This window comes from Pelophylax lessonae (genome assembly GCF_965119305.1).
Source record: "Pelophylax lessonae genome assembly, chromosome: 1".
Lineage (NCBI taxonomy): Eukaryota > Metazoa > Chordata > Amphibia > Anura > Ranidae > Pelophylax > Pelophylax lessonae.
The window spans coordinates 159,514,052-159,535,904 of record NC_138768.1 but is presented as its reverse complement, the minus strand read 5'-3'; the positions used below and the strand labels follow the sequence as shown (position 1 = coordinate 159,535,904).

Below are 21,853 nucleotides of genomic sequence, written 5' to 3'. Positions count from 1 at the left end.
AACAGGCGCTTTCTTTTGTTTGTTCACATTATGTCTATAACTATGGACTAGGTTTCCATATATTTTTATATTTCATGAATACATTTAGTTATGGTATTGATTTAACACATCACTTTTTTTCGGGGGGTATTGCAGCACAGTTCATTTACTCAGATATTTTTAGGATAATATGTATGGTGCAAAAAACAATAGGGAATTTCTGCGCTAAAAAAATATTGAATGGAGTGAGGAAAATAAATTTTAAACAAGCTGCTGACACTAGACCAAACAGACAGTGATCCAAAGTAATAAAAAGTAAAAATAGTGCAGCGCTAAACTAATTAAATCACATGTGAATATGATAAACAGAAAATACATATCTTATAAAAAATTTATAAATATATAACACAAATAGTGATAGAAAATCCAAAGAAAGTCCAAAAAGTGATTAAAAAGTCCCAATAAAACAAAATTGTGAATATTCTTCCAGGAAAGGGAAACTTATTTCCAAAACTTCTTATGAGTCTGGTCCTGCTGTAGCGTCTACACGCCCCCTTCTGTGCCGGCTTGTATCCTCTATCTGCTGTGAAGACGCGGGATGGCGCAATCGTAGCTGCAGCCTTTTACATGTTTGATGTGCCTGTTTGTCTCTACAATCTTGTAAGTAGCCTTTTTAATAAACTTGCGTGTGTCAACTTTACGGGATTACGCTATGGTCTTTTGTTATATATCCCCTATATACATTGCACCTATCTGGTTATCTGGATATATCGTGGAGACTGGACCTCCCAAGTATTGAGCTTGATAATTCTTGAATCCATCGTCTTATCTACATGCTCGTGAGGCCATTTCATTAATTTGATTGGCCATACTGGTCTGGTAAGCTGCTCCCTATAATATTTGCACAGTGGTGTCCCCTACTTACACTTCCCTGTGGTTGCCTCATAAGAAGTTTTGGAAATAAGTTTCCCTTTCCTTGAAGAATATTCACAATTTTGTTTTATTGGGACTTTTTAAGCACTTTTTGGACTTTCTTTGGATTTTCTATCACTATTTGTGTTAAATATTTATCAATTTTTTATATGATATGTATTTTCTGTTTATCATATTCACATGTGATTTAATTAGTTTAGCGCTGCACTATTTTTACTTTTTTTTTTTTTTTAAATATGTATGGTGGATGCATTTTAAAACTGCAGCAGTCACAACAGGTTTCACATGGTTTTCATTTTGTTTTTGGTTGGTTTTGTTTCACATTTTTGTTCGCAGGGTAACGCGTTTTATATATATTATTTTTTTATTTTAATATCCGTGCCCATTCAGTTTGTGTCAACATTTACACAGTGGACAGGGGCAGACCCATGATAGCCCCATGGGCGGCCAGATCTTAACAGACTTGTGTCCGTTTACATCAGGCTTTCGCTGATCTGTCACATTTAGGCCTGGAAAAATGGAAAAGGATGCAGCTCTTTTTTTTTTTTCGTTTTTTCCTGGACCTGGGCAGACTCCAAGGCAGGCAGTTGTATATGGACACAAGTCCATTTATATCAGCCTGTCCATGGAGCAGCATGGAGCTTCTGATCAAGTCTGCCTTAAAAATGGACAGGCGAACCTGTGAGAAAGGTCCCTAAAGCAATACCAAGATTTTTCTCAAAGCCAACAATTGGGTTTAGACCCTGCCAAGGCTGTCTGAGTGTAATTTATAATATAGGAGCAAGCACAAACACAATGCTCGCTGCCTCCTTCCACTGCTCCTTTTTGGCCATTTGTGACCTCCAATGCTGTAGTAACTCCCAATAGTGTTAAAGGAAGGGTTGGGCTATCCCTCAACTTTCTCTGCAAAAATAATGGTTTCTATATTCGCATACCCAAGGTCTCAAGTCTCCTGAAAATAATAGTGTATGTGCAGGCACCGTGAGGTACCCACCTTTTATGTTTGCCACTTTAGAGATCTTTGAGTAGAGGTACGGTGTATGTCAACAAACTTTGCAAATAAAAACTTGTGTTTATAAAGAGTTGTACCACTGGTTGCACATGTGCAACACATGAAATATAGTTCCAAATTATTTGGACTATTAATATATAAGCTTGTAATAAGTTAAAGCTATTCATCCTGTGAACTTGGTGAATATAAGATCTTTAAAAAAGGGTTTTATGCTTGGCAATTTCCATGATTTAGGTCTGTAGTTTTTCACAAATTCATTATGTATTTTTTTCTGTTCTGTTCTTTTTTTAGATGGATGCTACTGAAAATGAACCAAAGAGTTTTATTTTCATGAGCAAGGATGCTATGACAAATCCAGACAAAATGTTAGTTTTGATCCACGGCAGTGGTGTAGTAAGGGCTGGACAGTGGGCACGAAGACTCATAATAAACGAGGACATAAACAGCGGAACACAAATCCCTTACATCAAAAGAGCAATGAAAGTAAGTGGCTTACAGCAGTATTCAATATATATCCAGAACATCTTCGTTGTGATATTTCTTTTGTTTTTACAGAGCTACATAAATTAACATGGCTGCTGATGAATTTGTTGCTATGTAGAACCATTTTCTTTTATTTGAACTCCTTCCAGTTTATGTTGAAAATATGAGACAGGAGAGCAGTTCTGCCTGACAAAATATGTTTACTGTCATTTCACAGGCAAAAGGCCATCTCAACCTTAAGTTAAAATGTCTGGTTACAATGACATAACACACAACTGGTTTATTTGTTGGAAAAAATGTAACTATAGTGGAATAAAACATTTTAAAAATGCGTTAACAGAGTGTAAAAGCCACATTTATCACACTTTGCATGAATGTATGAAAATGTGCAACTTTTCTCCTTATTCATAGCAGCCAATCAGAATCAAAGTTTCAAACTTTGATTACAGAAATGATAGTTGGAAGCTGATATGGAAAACAAGATTTGATTTCTTAAACGGACTTATTAGACATTACATGTTCTAAAATGGATTTAACATCTGGTATTTTTTTTTAATTGCATATATAGTAATATACGGTTACCTCTCACAGAGATCACACTACCTCCCCATCAGTAGCTTAACCTGCTTATTGAAAGGGCAGCACCACCTTGATTCAGACGTTATCCAGGGTCATCATCTACTAGGGCAGGGATGCTGACTCATTTACATAAATTAAAATCATGGTGCCTATGCAATTTATGGCTGTGTCACAAATGTTGGCCACAAATCAGCCCTATATTGCTGTCTTTCACTATGACATGTTGGGGGGGGGGGGGGGGGGGCGGGTAGAGTAGGTAAGTATTAGAATTCCTGTGAAAATGTACTGCCTTTAGAGAGAGACCTTCAATTCCTGTCTGATTAAAAAGGTTTTCAACAGGCAGGAGGTTTCCCGATCAGCAGCACAGACATAAGTAAAATATATTTTTTTTAAGTAAACTAGAGGTGTGGTAGAACCTCTGTCCGCTTTTTATTGGCATTCTGTTCAATATTTTACCCACCTCCTGTCCAGTAAAACTTCTTAGAGAGATTTTCCTTCACTTCCTGTTCTAACGGAACCCTGGATAGCAGTAAAATCTGACGTAAATGCAAACCTTTTTCCATTCTATCCAGAAAAAAAGTGATTTTGGTGTAGATACAATTTTTAAGGCTTTTTATTTGCTACAAAAATGTTATTCATAAACAGGGTATTATTGATGATTGTTTTATTAGAGAGGTGTGTTGTCTTTTTTTTTTTTTTTTTTTTTTTTTTTTGGGGACATACGCTAGGGACTGGCTACTGGGGAGTAAATAAACACACATTGAGGACTAGAATACTGACTGGTTTGTGTGCACACACTAGGAAATGGCTAATAAAGACTTATGCACACACACAGAGGACAGGCAATGAAGGAGCCAATATGTGCACACACTCAGAACTAGCCCCCTCCAGTAAACTCGCATACCCTGGGGATTTGCCACTGAGAGGTCAGTGCACCATACTCTGAGAACTGGCAACTGAGAATTTAAGACGAATATGCGGGGAACTAATTCCCAAAGAATTAGGACGCATACTCTTAGGGCTATTCACTAAATTTTAAAGCATAAACACTGGAGACTCGTTACTGAGGGGTAAATGTATATAAAATTGCTGGTCTGAAAACCAACTGAGAGAGTATGAAAATAGACTGAGAAGTCCACTCTTAGTACTCTGCCCCGCTCAGCTTGTGTCTGCTAAACAGCAAAGCGTACTTCAACAATTTTTATGACTAAAAATGTTAATCTAAGGAATCCCAGATACATTATGAGCATTTATTTACCCACCATTATATAGCTGTTTTAATAGTGTATCTATCAAGAATACACAGGGCTTTACCCTTTCACAGATATATTGAAGTATCTTGTGTCCCCTAATTCATTTACAATTCTAGGAGTCCACCAAGGCAGCTTAGAGAGTAACTCCCAAGCACAAATGAAGCATCACTTGACATTTCATAAATGGCATGTTTGTGCTTGGCCTTGCCTCCTTGCCAAATTTTTAACACAACTGGTGCAACCTTTCACACATTAGGCAGAAATGAATGAGCTTTTATTGTTCCCCACAGGAGGGAGGAATATCATCTCATACATGATTAAGATTAACCTGCAACTTAATTAAAACTTGTGAATGAAATTGGTCAGTAACCCATAAATCTTGGTGGTGCGAGCATAGATTTAAATTGTATACATTTAGGCTGTGTGTTTAAAAAAAAAAAAAAAAAAATTAAGTATTTGTATTTCAAGGAAAGGTAGAACTTCTGCAATGTGAATACTGTTAAGGTTGTAGAAGAATTATAATTGTTTTTGTTTTAATATCCTTTAAGGAAAGGACCAAATGGAATGGCTTTACATTTCTACATCTGACTTTCCATTGTGAACATTTTTGTTAATTGTGTATGCAAAATTATAAGCCTTAATACAGTAGGGCCTGTGGAAGGATGCCTAAGTAATCTAAAAAAAGGAGAACAAAATCAGAGGTTAAAAGCTTATTTTTACAAAACTGACAGGTTTTATAAGCCTACACCAGCCCCCATCCCAGAGAGGGAAAACAATAAGTCTGACAGCTCCAGTGTTCAGCAAGAGGCTGTTAACGACAGTTTATTCCTTTATGATTTCAACTCTTGACAGTAGACATGCCAAGTTCTTGCATCGTGGCAGATGTATCATTACCTTGTGGCCCTGTCATGACTGAGCAGGCAGAGAAAGCCCACTTTCAGTTTTGAAAATCCAATTACTCATTTGAAGTGTAAGCTCCTCTCCTTATGCCGGATGAAGAGAGGAAGAAAATCTTTCTATGATCACTCTTTTGGATTTTCAGTGTCTTCTCTCTTCTTTGCTGTCTGGTTTCATGAGTACACAGGGGAATATTTGGGAATATATTATTGCTTCGGAACTTGGAAAAACGAAGTGCGAAGCGGTTGAAGAGGTCACAGAGCTCTACAGTGAGAGCACATAGCAATCTTTAAATAAGTATTGCACACCTTATCTAACATTTATGCTGATCTATCTTGTAATATCTACTTCAAATATATGTGTTAAAAATGAAATAAGGATGAATAATTAAATCTATCTGGACCGCAAAAAATACGATTCTGCCAGACTAAAACGGACTTAACATTTCTCCATTACATGCATCTGATGTTCCATTCACAATGCTGGATGCCTTGCTGCGGCTCCAGGGAGCTCCTGGAGAAAGAGGTGTGGGTTTCTGAAACTATGTCAAAAGCCTTGGGGTTTGTATCTGACCAGAATATCAATAGATGTTAAGATACGTTAAAATTAATAAAGGAAGAAAAGTTAACCGTTATCAGAGAGAAAAGTATTTACTTGAAAAGTAGAACTATGTTACGTGCTCTTCTGCATCTCTCAAAGCATTCCCTTTTTTTTCACTACACTACCAAACACCCTGAGAAAAAGTATAATTTTGGTAATTGTATATACTTGTATAGCATTACCATTAAACATTTGTCTGTTATTAAAAGTAATTTACCCTTACAGTACAAAAGATGGTATATGATGGGGAATTTCATATGTTGACCTCATTCTTCTCCCACTCTGAGCTATGTGTGGGTTTTAGTTGCAATCATTTTTAAACTGGTCTATACATTTTTCTGACAGGATGACCATAAAATGCAAAATCAAGATATTGACTTCCCACCTCAGCACTCCGTTTCCATAAAGACCAGACCAGCTGCTAACCGCAGGTGGAAACTCTCAATTCCCAGACTGGACCAGTGCATAGAGACGATGCTGCCCCCCTCAGATTGGGGAATCTTTCAACTGCACAAAACATAAAACAAAGAGGGCAAAGGCCTAGTGCATTATCATTTGCACTTTATGATAAAAGAGTGCATACTCCCAAAAGCAATTAATATAACCTTGAACAAAACTCCAGAACCAAAAGTTCTTCAACAAAAAATCCAATATTAAACATAGTAAACTAGCTGATCCATTTGGGGGTTATACCCCCTTCAGAACATTCAAAATTGCCAAATTAAGCTTTATCTGCAGTTTTTCCAAAAATAGACTATTTGCCAGACTTAACCACCTGCATACTATAACTAGTAAGGGGAAGAAAACCAGCCCTGGGCCCCCCCCCCCCACTGAACAAAGAGGAGGGGCCAGGAGTGCTAGCGGTGGACCTGAGAAGAGGATGTTTGTCAAATTCCTTTACAATCACTTTAATTTAGTAAAACTGTAGAGTGCAAAATCTGGTGTAGCTCAGTAGTGAGGGTAAATATGCACCTGCTGAATGTGTCACTCCCTTGCTAGTCCAATGAATTAGACATTGTTCTCTAATTGGGGACACATGCAGGTGAGGGACCTCCCCGCACATGTTAGTGATCCTGTTGGTGAAAAGTTCTTGCCAGCAACAGAATTGCAAGGAAGGAATGCGCCGGTGGTGGAAGATTTTGCCATAGAGAATACTGAGGACCAGATGGTCCCCGGCAGTGTCTATGACCTTGTTATGATGTCACGTCCGGCCCGGCAGTTGTAAACACTGCCGTGTACTCAGCTGGAAAGAGATCTTTCTTTTTTTTTTTTTTTTTTTTTTTATCTCAGTCTTTCCTGCCTAGAGGAGGGATGTGGGGTCCTATAGACCCCACATCTCTACATAAAGAGGACCTGTCATGCCCTTTTCCTATTACAAGTGATATTTTCCATTCTTTGTAATCAAAAAAGAAAAAATTAAGTGGAAAGTGTAAAAATATAAAAATCAAATAAACAATAAAAAAAGTAAAGCTTCCCTGTCCCCACATACTCATACACAGAAGCCAAAGCATACATACATCGTGCCCACATATTGAGTGAGTGCAACAATTCTAGCCCAGAACCTCTTCTGTAACTCTAAACTGGTAACCTGCAAAAAGTTTTAAAGCGTCGCTTATGGAGATTTTTACCTACCGAAATTTGGCTCCATTCCACGAGCGTGCGCAATTTTAAAGCATGACATGTTGGGCTAACGTGTTTTTTTTTTTTTTTAATTCATAAAACCTTTTTTTTTTTTTTTTTTTTTTTTTTTTAAAAAAGGGGGTTTATAAAAGGCTGTGCAAATAACGTGTGACATAAAAAGTTGCAACGACTGACATTTTATTCCCTAGGGTCTCTGCTAAAAGAACAAAAAACAAAACCTATATATTGTTTGGGGGTTCTGAGTAATTTTTTAACAAAAAAATTATGATTTTTACATGTAGGAGAGGCATACCAGGATAGGCCCAGTATAGAAGTGGTTAAGGGAAAACAAGAGCAGAACTTTGTATTGGGTTACATGAGCTGTCTGTTTCCCTTCAGGTCCCTCTATTGGTGGATTGGGGCAACTTCCTTAGGAGATGGTAAGACTTGGCACACTGTTTATTGTATGGGGCCTGGAAGAAGCCTGTACCCCTAGCTCTTCAGATTACTTTCCTTTAAAAGTAAAGGTAAAATGGGGCTGGTCAGTTTATTTTGTAGCGATGAAAATGTAAAAATCCTTTCTGACAACTTTTTTTTTTTTCCTCTGCAATGTGCAAGGAGCTTAATTTGCATATGTAACGTGGAAGTGACAAGAACGTTTAGTTACACAGATGTAAAAGAAACACATGCTTTTATTATAACTGTTATTGAACTTATGTTTTTTTTTTTGGCGGAATGCATATTGTAATTTGATCATTAAGCTAAAAACATCAGGCATTTCTCTAGAATAAAACTGAAACAGGAATTGTCTTAGAACAACGAAAAAAAAAAACTAAATTAACAAATTGCAACATCAAAAATTCCCTAGTAAAATATGTAAGGTCATTAGCAGCTGTAGGCATTTCATCTCCCATTGGGACGTACTTGTTTAGTTTCTTTCACTTACTGCCTGTGGCACTGAATGGTGAAATTCAGGCATGTTTTCCCCTTCGAGGAATCTCTAGGGCGGTGGATAGGTTTTTAAAATTAATAAACGGTATCGCATTTTCATTATTCTAACTATTGCCTTTTACGGTTTATCCTTTTACCATTGGAGCAATTGAGGTTTTGCTGGACGGTCCTATACTCTTCTGTAAATCTTCATATTTCAGTTTCTACACAAAAGAAGGGGGCCAAGCATGAGTTTTACAGGGGAAGTCAAAATTAACATAAAATCTAGGCTGTCTGTCTCTCTTAAACTACTAATATATGGGCCGCCCATAAGATGAGACCATTATCAGGGAGTCTTGCTAAGCTTGTTTCATTTTGCACTTGTTTTAAAGAGTCCCAGCAGGAAGAGGCAGGATGCCAATCAGTAATTCATTCCTTCAAAGTGCAGATCATTTTACTTTAAACCCACTTTGTGCTGTACGTATTTGTCAGGGGACATGTTCTGAATTGATAGGCCAAATAATCACTGTTGTTGTTTTTTCAATCTGTTAACCACTTAAGCCCCGGAAGATTTTACCCCCATTCCGACCAGGGGGTATTTTGCGATTCGGCACTGCGTGACTTTAACGGACAATTGCGCGGTCGTGCGACGCTGTACCTAAACGAATTTGGCGTCCTTTTTTTCCCACAAACAGAGCTTTCTTTTGGTGGTATTTGATCACCTGTGCGATTTTTTGATCACGCGCTATAAACAAAAAGAGCGTCAATTTTGCAAAAATAGCAATATTTTTCACATTTTTTTATATGAAATTCCCCAAAAAAAAAATTTAAAAATCAAAATTTTTTTACTTTTTCGGCCAATTTGTTTTATGCTACCTATGTTTGGTAAAAAAAATCGCAAAAAGCGTATTTTGATTAGTTTGCGCAAAAGTTATCGCGTTTACTAACAAAGGGAAAGATTTCTGTCATTTTTGTTGTTTTTTTTTTAACGTGTAATGGCGGCGATCTGCGATTTTTTTTTTTTTCGGTACTGCGACATTGGGGCGGACAGATCGGACCCTTGACTGACATTTTTGACACTTTTGGGGTTACCAGTGACATTTCTACAGTAATCAGTGCTATATATATGCACTGTTACTGTAAAAATACACTGGTAGTGAAGGGGTTAACTTTATTTGGGAGGGAGGGGCTGTGTGTGTCCCTAGGGGCGTGCTTTCTACTGTGATTGGCTGGGGCTTGAGCTGTATGGACACTGATCAACGGATCTACATACTAGATCCGAGTGATCAGTATCCTAACAGTATCCTAACAGCAAGGAGAATGACAGGTGGCTTGTTTACACAAGCTGCCTGACATTCTCCCTCTCCCCCGCCGATCGCCGAGTGACCGGTGGACATCGGGTCCACCGGTCACACGCGCGGGGGGGTCCGTGACCACGCGGGAAGCGCGCCTCCGGGGGCGCGCGCTCGCTCCCTAGACCCTCACAAGCTAGTGACGTAGCCCTACGTCACTTTGCCTGTGAGGGGCTGACTGCCGACGTAGATCGGCGTTAGGCAGTTGGCAAGTGGTTAAAGTAACTCATATTGCTGGTTAAGTGTTTTGTTTCAAGGCTTAACAGTTAAGTAATAGGATAAGTGTTTAGTAAGGTATTATGCCACGAGTGAAAGAAACCTATGCTGAGAGGTATACTGGGGCTACCAGGGCTAACCTCTTTCTAAAAATGCTAGTTGCCCATCCTGTCTTCAATGCTTTTCTGAGACAGTGACTGGGAATAACAAGTATATCAGGAAAGTCAGAGCTCATCATCTAAATACTGGTTTTGGGTTAGTAACTTTAGGTCCTAGTTTAACATGTCATGTCCAGCCAGAGCACTGGTATTTTGAGAATAGTGGGTCAGAAATGGCAGCCTCCTTCTTCCTTGGGACATTTTTTTTTTAAAGCAATAATTAAAGTTAGGGGTTTGGACAGAAGGATTGGGGAGGTGTTAGGTTTTAGGGGGTGCCTTAAGGTTCAGGCCAATTTTTTGGTTAAGAGGAAAATTTTTGACTTGTAAAAAAAAAATGTTTGCACTGAAACTCCTTTATCAAGAAATAACAAGCTTGGTCAGCTGACATGTAAAACTAACAGTTAAATGGAAGTAGCCTTCATTGAATGGCCCTCATCGTAATTTACAGGTTTCAGACTGTGTGTGGCTTGTACTAAAGATGCCTAACGCTCAAAAAATTTGCCAGTATCGTTGTATTGATGCTTTCAGTGGGTTTTGATTGGGCTATAGAGGACGGAAGGACCATGGCAATTACTTGATGCAACACTTACATTGGAAGGACAAACCACAGTGTTATCACAGTCTGTTTTCACCTTCTGTATGAAGACTAGGTCCAAATGACTTATTCTGTCATATGGAGATTGGTCTGTTCATACTTTTTATATAAACAGAATGAGACTTTCATTTACAGTAACAAAAGTATACTGTTGCTTTGACGTTAAAGTATTCTTTCTTTTCTGGACCATGTAACAATAGTCTGTAAAAGAAGCATGTGTTTATTATATGTGTACGTTTTTCTGTTTAGAAGACACCAGAATCCCTCAAAGCACTATTTTTCCTGCAGATTAATATCTGTGGTAGGACTTGCATGTTCATAGGCACTGGCTATGTTTAGTCCCACATGGATGAGTGCACATGATCTAAAGTCTTTATTTTTTTAAGTTGGAGGAGAGTTGTGTTTCTTGTTGTAAAAACTGCTTGATGTGAAGAAGCCTACCTTATCTGTACATGCCAAACTTGTAGTGTTTGCACATATTGCTGTATTATTTCAAATGGCTCTGTAGATCTTGAGTAAATCTGGCCATTTAACAATGAATGATGGTGGCCAGTCATGTGGAATATCAGGCGTGCAGCAGGCTCTGCCACATAGCTAATCTGTCATTTTTACTCTGCATGTAGACACTAAAAGATTGGCTGTTCCAAACAATTTTGACAACTTAGTTTCCTGGTGGGTTTTTCCTCACATTTTTTTTCTGTTTTGTAGAAGATCTAAAAGCATTTTAGCTGGTGACTAAGATGTCTTTATATATTTGAAAGGTATGTTATTGTATCAAAAAAAAATGCTGTGTAAGTAATGGAAATCCAGTTCTATGGAAAAAGCGTTTATATGCTAATTCAAAGAACATGAAAAGGAGTTTCAGTAGACATTTTTCTCTTTTCAAACTTGAATATTCTTAGAATCAACAGCCTTAATGTGTATTGAACAATCATGGTTTTTCCAACTGTAGCGGTGTAAGAGTACCACTAATACATTTCTGTCCTGTACCCATGACAATACTGAAACCACACCAGTTTTAAATCTTTTGTAGAGGAGTTCCTAAACTTAAAATGACCCTGCCAGCTCAAGATCACTTCACTGTAAACATACCTGCAAAAAGAAGACTGACTCTGTATACTTCTCTTTCTGCCAGCCGATTGCAATATTTGTTTATACTAGAATCCAAAAAGATGGGTTTTTGCAGAAGTGTATTCTAGATTACAGGTCACCTGGACTTTTCATTCTTCCATCTATCATGCTTGGTTATGCCTTAATGGCTTTGTTGGCCACATCCCAAATATGTCCTACTGGGAACAAATCAAGATGCTTCATTCCATCATCTCAGTTGGTTTTGTTTGCATCTTGCAAAAACATGGCACTTCAGATTTTTTTTTTTCCTTGGGTGTGGCACGGCAGTAGATTTTACTATGTTCTCTGGTTCTGCAGCCAGAAGTGGTCACTAAGTATTATTTAAACAGAAAATAATGTTCAGCTATTTATCTTATGAGTACTTTTTGACGTAAACCATACAAACAGAACAAAACCATAAAAATTGGGAGTCCTCACCGGGGCCATTTCTATACTTAGGCTGAGCACGAAGAGGTGTTGTGACTTAGGCCTCATGTACACTGGACATTTGAAAACCTGTTCTGGACACTGAAACTTGACAGCTAGTGAATGAAGTAAAAAAACATTTGTATGACCACTTTTACATGCCACATTTACTGGCGTTCATCACTGTTTTCCTTTAGAAGCTATTTGCAGTTAAACAGTTTTTACAGATCCCAAATGCCTACAACTCTCTATCTCTGCTCGCTCTCGATTTTGCTCGCTCTTATCGCTCTCTCTCGATCTCTCTCAATCTCACTCGATCCCTCTCTCTCTCGATCTCTCTCTCTCTATCATTTTTCTCTCTCTCGATCTCTCTCTCTCTCTCTCTCGATCTCTCTCTCTCTCTCGATCTCTCTCTCTCTCTCTCTCTCTATCTCTCTCCCTTGAGAGAGAGATCTTCTCTTCTCTCCCTCGATCTCTCTCTCTCTCTCTCGATCTCTCTCTCTCTTTCTTGATCTCTCTCTCTCGAGATCTCGCTCTCTCTCTCTCTCTCTCGATCTCTCTCTCTCGAGATCTCGCTCTCTCTCTCTCTCTCGATCTCTCTCTCTCGAGATCTCGCTCTCTCTCGAGATCTCGCTCTCTCTCGAGATCTCGCTCTCTCTCGAGATCTCGCTCTCTCTCTCTCTCTCTCTCTCTCTCTCTCTCTCACTGTCAGGTACCTGGTCCTGAAGCCGAAATGCTGAGAGGGCTCTCCTTGCGGCTGAGTGCTCGGTGTCCCTGAAGGTGGTAACAGGAAGCATGAAGCCCAAAGTAGCAGGGATTGCCAACTGTGCCCCAGATGAGGGTAGGTGGTAGGGAGATCTCTCTGCAGGTGAACACCAGAGGAGGTGAGCACTAAGACCCAGGAGCGCTGATGATGGTGCAGACTGCACACGACTGGAAGTATTTTGTAATGGAAAGTGCAGCAGGCAGGATCAACAGCAGACCAGGCACAGCCAAAGGCGTAGTCGGGGACGGAAGCAGAGGTCAGTAAGCTAGTTGACAGCAGATCCTATAGCAGAATCATGGTTGGGCAAGCTGGGGTCATACACAGGGCAGATGACAAGAGAAGATCCGTGAGCAATCCGAGGTCAGAGCTGGGAGCGAGACAAGAGGAATCCAAGAGCAAGCCGGGTTGACTACAGGTGATCAGAAGCAGCAGCAAACACAGGAACAGGAAGCAGGAAGCTGAAGACCAGTCAGCAATGTTCATGTGCCACAGATATCCTTTTAAAGGCCAGAGGGTGCTGGGATTGGACGTCCATTTTGTGCGCCGGCACACACGTCTTCGCCCTAGCGAACGTGCGTTTGTAATACGCGTGTGCGTATTCATGCGGGAGCGGCCATGTTGAGAATTGGCTAATGTGCCAGGTCTGTGAGCGATTATTCTCCGACTGGTTCCCTGACTCTCTCTCTCGATCTCTCTCGATCTCTCTCTCTCGATCTCTCTAGATCTCTCTCTCTCTCTTGATCAATCTCTCTCTCTCTCTCTCGAAAATGGTCAGCAATCTTTTCCTATTTCAAACGCCTATAAATGTTTCTACAGCTTTTAGACACGTTTGCAAGCTGTTAGAAGCATTTGGTGTTTCAAATGCCTATAAACTTCTGTCCTGAACATTTTTCTTGCTTTCCAGAAAATACCTCTAAACGCAATTGTTTCTAAAGGACTATAACAAAACTCAGTGTACATGGACAGATAAGATAAAGGAGGAGAGTTAAGGTGCTGCTGAAAAAATTGCCCAACTGCTCTTAAATGTCCATTTAGCAGCAGCAGTGTACAGAAGGCCTAATTCTTTACCTCAAGGCCAGCCCTGGGAACTTGCATCCCCTCATTTAAGTTCAGCAAAAGGAGCCAGGGTGAGCTTTTGGCTACTGAGCACTCATAAGGATGCTAATGCTGCCTACATAAAATACAGTATGATGACATCTAGGAGCAGTTATGGCAGAGCTGAAGGTTGTAGAGTCTGTGGGGAAGTGAGAAAGTACATTGGCTATGCTGTCAGGGATGGTTCTTCAGTCTGCACTTTGGGATGTAACTGTGAGCATCATGCTGAGAAATCCATTTGATTCCTTAAATATGTTTATTCTGCTGAAGTTCTGTGCCCAGTGATGATTGGTAACGTGAATATTTTATTTTATAAATTAAATTAATGATCTCCTTTTACATTTTTAGAGGCAGAAGATTGCTTATGGGATACTCTCTTTCCCAGCTTTTCTTGTGCATTTTTAAAGAATTCATTCTTCACATTATCAATTATTCACTCACTGTTCCCTGGGTGACTATTCATAGTTATTATGTATTGTTTTCTATGTGTGTTGAAAAATATCACTCTTCACTACAGCAATTTCAATTGAAATATCTTCTGATAATCTTTACTAACTTTTCTATATTTGCTCATGCATATTATTCGTGCCCCTCTATATGGCATGTAATGTTGTAAAGTGTCTGTTTAGTTAATGTAAATGTAGCACTGCCCCCTAGAGGGCTGCTGAGAATTACACTTCTTGGGTCTCCTGCGTTACCATTACCCTGCGTTACCATTACCAACTGATAGTAGATAAATGGCATTAAGAGTTCTTGGCTCAGTCCAGGGGATGTGTTTTATTGGGTTTCATTTAGAACTGGGATACGAGGAGGGATGAGTGGGCTACTCCAACTAGTAACTATGCACAATTCTGAGGACAACTGACTGTAGAATGCAGCAAGGCCACTGCTTCACCTTGCCACTGAAGTGAAGATAAGATTACTGTTCACGCTTGAATACTCTCTTCAGAGTTAATAACTTGGCACCCTCTTTACTCTCACTGGCTGTGTTCTGACACCTGTCCACTAACTCTAGCCACTGGAGTGGTCCCCTTCCTGGGCAGACCCCTTGGCAAGCTTCCCTTTACTCATGAACACTGTTTTTCCAGAGTTGCTCTGCCTTCACCTCTAGAGTCAGCTTCCACTGGACCTCTGGGAAAATACAGTTGCGTCTCATAAAATTAGAATATCATCAAAAAGTTAATTCCATTTAAAAAGAGAAACTCCTATATTTTATATAGATGCATTACACACAGAGTAATATGTTTCAAGCATTTCTTTTAATTTTGTGGATTGTGGATCACAGCTAGTGAAAACCCAAAATTCAGTAGCTTAGAAAATTAGAATATTACATAAGACCAATAAAAAAAAAAAAGAAGATTTTTAATACAAAAATGTTGACTTACTGATAAGTATGTCTATGTACAGTATAGTATGCTTTTAATACTTGGTCGAGCTCCTTTTGAATGAATTACTACTTCAATGCAATGTGGCATGGAGGTGATCAGCCTTTGGCACTGCTAAAGTGTTATGGAATCCCAGGTTTCTTTGATAGTGGCTTTCAACTCATCTGCATTGTTAGGTCTGGTGTTACCCCACCGATTCTCTATGGGGTTTAGGTTAGGCGAGTTTGCTGGTCAATCAAGCAGAGAAATGCCATGATCATTAAACCAGTTATTGGTACTTTTGGCAGTGTGGGCAGGTGCCAAGTCCTGCTGGAAAGCAAAATTAGCATCTCTATAAAGCTGGTCAGCAGAGCATGAAGTACTCTAGAATTTCCTGGTAGAGGGCTAAGCTGATCATGGTATCACTGTGCTTGATTGGCCAGCAAACTTGCCTGACCTAAACCCCATAGAGAATCTGTGGGGTATTGTCAAGAGGAAGATGAGACACCAGACCCAACAATGCAGATGAGCTGAAAGCCACTATCAAAGAAACCTGGGCTTCCATAACACCTCAGCAGTGCTACAGGCTGATCGCCTCCATGCCACGCCGAATTTGATGTGGTAATTCATGCAAAAGGTGCCCCGGCCAAGTATTAAATGTATACTATATTGTACATGGACATACTTTTCAGTAAGCCAACATTTCTGTATTAAAAATCCTTTTTTTTTTAATTGGTCTCATGTAATATTCTAATTTTCTGAGATACTGAATTTTGGGTTTTCACCAGCTGTAAATTATAATCAAAAGAAAAAAAATGCTTGAAATATACCACTCTTGTGTGTAACACATCTATATAAAATATGAGTTTCACTTTTTGAATTAAATTACTGAAATAAATTAGTTTTTTGATGATATTCTTATTTCATGAGATGCACCTGTATTTAGGTTACTTTTGCTGAGCTCTCCTCCTGGAAAAAAAAATAGTTAACTGGCTGTCATGCTAAAGATTTGCCATCAGTACTTTTGTTATTACTGGCCCTTTAACAGGTTGTTTATTATTATTATTATTATTATTAGTATTATTATGTTTCACACAGAGTGATCTTATTTCAAAGATTTTTTTTCTTAATTTTGAGGATTATGGCTGACAGCTCTTGAAAACCCCAAATTCAGCATCTCAGAAAATTAGAATATTACATAAGACTAAAAAAAAAAGGATTTTTAATACAGAAATGTTGGCCTATTTAAAAGTATGTACAGTATGGTAGGCATTCAATACTTGTTCCAGTCTCCTTTTGCTGTCAAAGTAACCTGTGCTTCCATAACACCTCAGCAGTGCCACAGGCTGATCACCTCCATTCCAAGCTTCATTGATGCAGTAATACATGCAAAAAGAGCCCCGACCAGTGTGAGCATACTTTCCCAAGTCATCCTTCAGTACGGTCACATGAGAGAGATAGGCTCCTCCTCCTACAGGAAACACAAGCACAGATATGTTTAAAATGGCCGCCCACCGGCTGCCCCTTCGTTCTTGTGTTTCCTGTCCTACAGGCATGAGCTGAAGATGACATTCATCGCCTGTTTATTTTTCTTCCCTGTCCAAGGCAGGCGTCCCTGGGCACCCCCTTCCTAGACCTGTATACTGCTGGTGAGGCCACCAGCTCCAGGTTTTTTGGGGTAAGGAAGGTGGGATTTCCTGGGGTGAGACCTGTACTTCAGGACTCCCCCTCAGCTAGACTTGATCCCCGGGTTTACCCTATCTTTCACCAGGGGGTGTTTTTGATGGCGGCGGGGGGGGGGGGGGGGGCTTGTACCTCATCAAGCAATGATTATTTCACTTACCTCTGCTGAGGCCAGACTAGGTAAGTGGAGAGCCTAAGAGAGCGGTTTCTATTTTTCAGCCAGCCGGAGGTCCTGGTGAGGCTGCCTGCCACCCCTCCCGTTAAGGCTCGCACACCGGGCCGCAGAGGACTGGGGACTTCCGTGTGCAGCATGCCAACCAGCCGCACCGTTGGTGCAGCGGAAGTGACGCTCTCAAGATGGCGCCGCGGCCGGAAGTAGGGCGGCGGCCATCTTGAGCTTGGGAATGTGCGGGAGATAGCAGTTAGCGTTGCTCCCTGTCTATCCCCCCCCAATACATGGAACCAGTTGGGCCATGGCGCCTCCCGCCCACCCTCAGTGGGCTTCCGATCTTGGTGGCGGGGGGGCCCGGGCCCAGGCCCAGAGCAGACACAGCAGCCCCGGTTCACCACCCCCTGCGACCGCCACCGGGAACTGTCCCCTGGGCTGACCTTTCCTCATTGGCGGAAAAGTGCTGGTTCCTTTGCGCAGCAATTGCGTGCTACCTCCCCTCCAGACGGTCCCTGTGGCGGAGGACCTAGCCACCTACCAGAGGCTGTTGGAGCAGGCCAGCCTGGTACGGTAAGTCAGAGAGGAGGGGGGGGGGTTCCTCTAAGGGAGGAAAAAGGGGGCTAGTCCTTTTTCAGGCAGCCCTTGCTTTCCTGCCATTCTCACTTTTTGTTTTTGTTTTTGGCTTTTTCTACTTGCCCAAGCCAGTATTGTGCAGACGGACAGCGTACACATCAATAATGGCGTTATTTTTAGTTGGGCATGGCTAGCTGCGTGAGTAAAGCCAGGTTCCCTTGGCTCATGGGACAGCTACACTATTGAGCCACTCAGCTGGAAGTGTAGAGCAGCATCCCGATGACGTGGGCCATTCTCCTTGGCTCATGAGGTTTTTTTCCTCCCTCAGGTTTTCAAGACAAGGGATCAAAAGTCAGGGACTCCACCGGAGGATTCCAAGAGGACCTGGTCTAGCAAGCCATGAGCCTGCTCTTCCAGACCTGTGGACAAGGCTGTCTCTGCTAGAAGGGGCACTCTCACCCGTATCTGGGGTGTGGGGACGTCTTCGCTGGTTTTTGGATCCAGGACCTCCCTGGTACAGGACGAGTGGGTCCACTAAGTTATTCAGTCAGGCTACAAGATTGAGTTTGGTTTTATCCTCCAGAAAGATTCTTCCCTTCCAACCTGCACTTGTCCCCAGATCGCTTACAGGGTCTCTTTGGGGCAATGCAAGACTTGTTACTTTAAGGGGTGATTGTTACGGTCAAGACTTCGGAACTTTTTCAGGGGTTTTTACTCAAAACTCTTTACAGTTCCCAGGAAGGAAGGCAAGGTACATCCAGCTCTGGACCTCATGGTGCTAAACTGCTTTGTGTGGGTACAGAATTTCCGCATGAAGTTCATTCGCACAGTAGTGGTGTCCCTACATCAGGGGTTTTCTTCCTCGCTTCTATCGACATCAAGGACCCCTACCTGCACATTTAATATGTGCTGGTCACCAGCGCTTCCTCCGTTTTGCCATGGGCGAGGAGCAGTATCAGTTTGTGGCGTTGACCCTTGTTCTCCCCTTCGCTCCTCGGGTCTTCACAAAAGTGTTTGCCCTGGTGCTGGTGGGGGGGGGGGGGGTCGCGGTACTGGGTACCTGGGTGATCTTCTGCGAGGAGAGTCTGACTGCTCTGATGGACATCTAGAGATTACTCTGCGGGAGTTCGGTTAGATTCTGAACCTTTAGAAGTCTACTTTGGTTCTGTCCTCAAAAACTGGACTATCTGGGTCTGACTCTAGACTTGGCCTCAGCCAGAGTGTTTCTTCCTCTGGAAGAACTCCAGACATTGCGGGAGACAATTCAGTTTCTGTTGTTAAGCAGACAGTTATCCCTCCGGGCATGCATGCAGGTGCTGGGCCTGATGGTGTCCACCTTCGAGGTGGTCTGTCTGCGCAGTTCCACACAAGATCTCTGCAAAAGAGATTCTGGTGAAACGGGAAAAGGATCCACGGAATCTAGAGATTGCTTCATTCTCTAACGCTTCGACAGGAAAAATCCTTCTTCCCCTGTACTGGACGGTTGTCGCCACAGATGCCAGCCTGTCCAGGTGGGAAAGCGTCCTTAGCACTGATGTGCTCAGAGGGTCTGGACTCTGGCAGAGTCCAGACTGCCAATTAATGTACTTTAACTCTGAACGATCAGACTTGCCTGGCTCATTGGACAATTTTTCTTCAGGGGTGTCCAGTACGAATTCATTCAGACAAGGCAACGGCCGTGGTCTATTTCAATCACTAAGGGGGCACAAGAAGTGTCCTGGCGGCTCAGTAAGTAGCGGCATTCTAAGGATCAAGGCAGAAAGGATCCCAGTCACTCTAGTGGCTCCAGACTGGCCTCACCAGTCTTGGTATGCCGATCTGGTTTGGCTTGTCGCTGATGCTCCTTGGGGAATTCTTCCCAGGGAGGATCTGCTGTCCCAAGGACCAATCTTCTATTCTGCTTTACAGTCGCTGGCTTTGATGGCTTGGCTGTTGAACGCCAGGTGCTGAAGGATAGAGGTTTGTCTGAGTCGGTAATTCCTACACTGTTGAAAGCTAAGGAATCTACTTCTAGGAAGCTCTACCGTTGTATGTGGAAGACGTACATTGCGTGGTGTGAGTCTCTTGGGGTTCATCCTCGCTCCTTGGTGGATCGGATCTTAACCTTTCTTCAATGGGGGGTTGAACAGCAATTGTCCTTCAGTACCATCAAGGTCCAGGTATCGGCTTTGGCATTTTTTTTTCCAACGACCTTTGGCCTCGCACTCCTTGATGTGTACCTTTTCTTCAGGGCATCCGACTTTAGGTTTCTTCAGTGCGAGCTCCGTTGCCACCCTGGGATCTTAATTTGGTGCTTTCAGCTCTACATAATCCTCCTTTTGAAAATATTCAGGAGGTTTTCCTGCTTTCACTGTCCCAGAAGGTTTCTTTTTTTTTTTTTTTTTTTTGGTGGCTTCACCTCTGCGGGCAAGGTGTCGGAACTGGCAGCTATAGCCTATCGTTAACCTTATGGTGATTCACAAGGATAAGGTGGTGCTTCGCCCCTGTCCGTCATTCCTTCCTAATGTGGTCTCTGACTTTCACTTGACTGAAGATATTGTGTTGCCTTCCCTGTGTCCCAGGCCTAAGCATCTGAAGGAAATTGCCCTGCATGCCTTGGATGTGGTCCTGGGCAATTAGGGTGTACCTGGCGGCTATGAAGTGTTTTAGGAAGTCAGACTGTCTATTGTGCTCACGGATGGCCCTCACAAAGGGTTGTCTGCTTCCTCTGTGACCATTTCCAGATGTATCAGAAAGACGGTGGTTCAGGCCTATTCCATCAAGGTCAGGTTTCTCCTTTCCCTGTCGAGGTGTGCTCTATTAGGGCGCCTAGTGCCTCCTGGGCTTTCCATCATCATGCGTCAGTAACGTAGGTTTGTAAGGCGGCCACTTAGTGTTGGTGCACACTTTTACAAAGTTTTAATATACTGGATGTGCTGGCATCTGCAGATGCTTCTTTTGGCTGCAAGGTTTTGCATGCTGCTGTTTAGAGGACCTGCTCCTCTTTGAGAGTGTGTTGTTTTTCAGGTGAGTTCCAGTTGTTTATGGTAGAGCTCTATGTTACCTGATTGACTATGGTTAGCCTTGGGAATTTATTTATGATGTTTTTCCACCCCTCATGTTTAACACTGCTTTGGGAAGTCCCAATGGTTAAGAAGAATCAGGAGCTACAGTATCTCACAAAAGTGAGTAGACCCCTCACATTTTTTGTAAATATTTTATTTTATCTTTTCATGTGACAACACTGAAGAAATGACACTGCTACAATGTAAAGTAGTGAGTGTACAGCTTGTATAACAGTGTAAGTTTACTGTCTCCTAAAAATAACTCAACACACAGTCATTAATGTCTAAACCGCTGGCCTCAAAAGTGAGCACACCCCTAAGTGAAAATGTCCAAATTAGACCCAAAGTGTCAATATTTTGTGTGGCTGCCCTTATTTTCCAGAACTGCCTTAAGACCCCATTCAGACTAGCGCTACTTGTCACAAGTCGCTCTGACTTAGAAAAAGGGTCCTGTACTACCTTGGGGCGACCTGGGAGCGACTTGCATAGACTTCCATTATGTGAAGCTGTGCTGTGCTGTGCACCGCAACTTCACAGGTCGCCCCTCGAAGTCGGATCGCCTCAGTGCGAACCGGCTCTAACCCTCATGGGCATGGAGTTCACCAGAGCTTCACAGGTTGCCACTGGAGCCCTCTTCCACTCTTGCATGATGACATCATGGAGCTGGTGGATATTCGAGACCTTGCGCTCCTCCACCTTCCGTTTGAGGATGCCCCACAGATGCTCAATAGGGTTTAGGTCTGGAGACATGCTTGGCCAGTCCCATCACTTTTACCCTCGGCTTCTTTAGCAAGGTAGTGGTTGTCGTGGAGGTGTGTTTGGGGTCGTTATCATGTTGGAATACTGCTCTGTGGACCAGTCTCTGAAGGGAGGGGATCATGCTTTGCTTCAGTATGTCACAGTACATGTTGGTATTCATGATTCCCTCAATGAACTGTAGCTCCCCAGTGCTGGCACTCATGCAGCCCCAGACCGTGACACTCCCGCCACCATGCTTGGCTGTAGGCAAGACACAC

The 21,853-nt window shown here is 41.8% G+C and overlaps 1 protein-coding gene across 1 annotated transcript in view; it reads left to right on the top strand.

The window, feature by feature from the left end:
- Positions 1-21,853, top strand: part of ARB2A (ARB2 cotranscriptional regulator A) — a 973,029-nt gene that overhangs the window by 131,481 nt on the left and 819,695 nt on the right. The window contains exon 5 of the mRNA XM_082243137.1: positions 2,216-2,407. Within this exon, the coding sequence (XP_082099263.1) occupies positions 2,216-2,407 (192 nt within the window). The remainder of the gene's footprint in view (positions 1-2,215; positions 2,408-21,853) is intronic.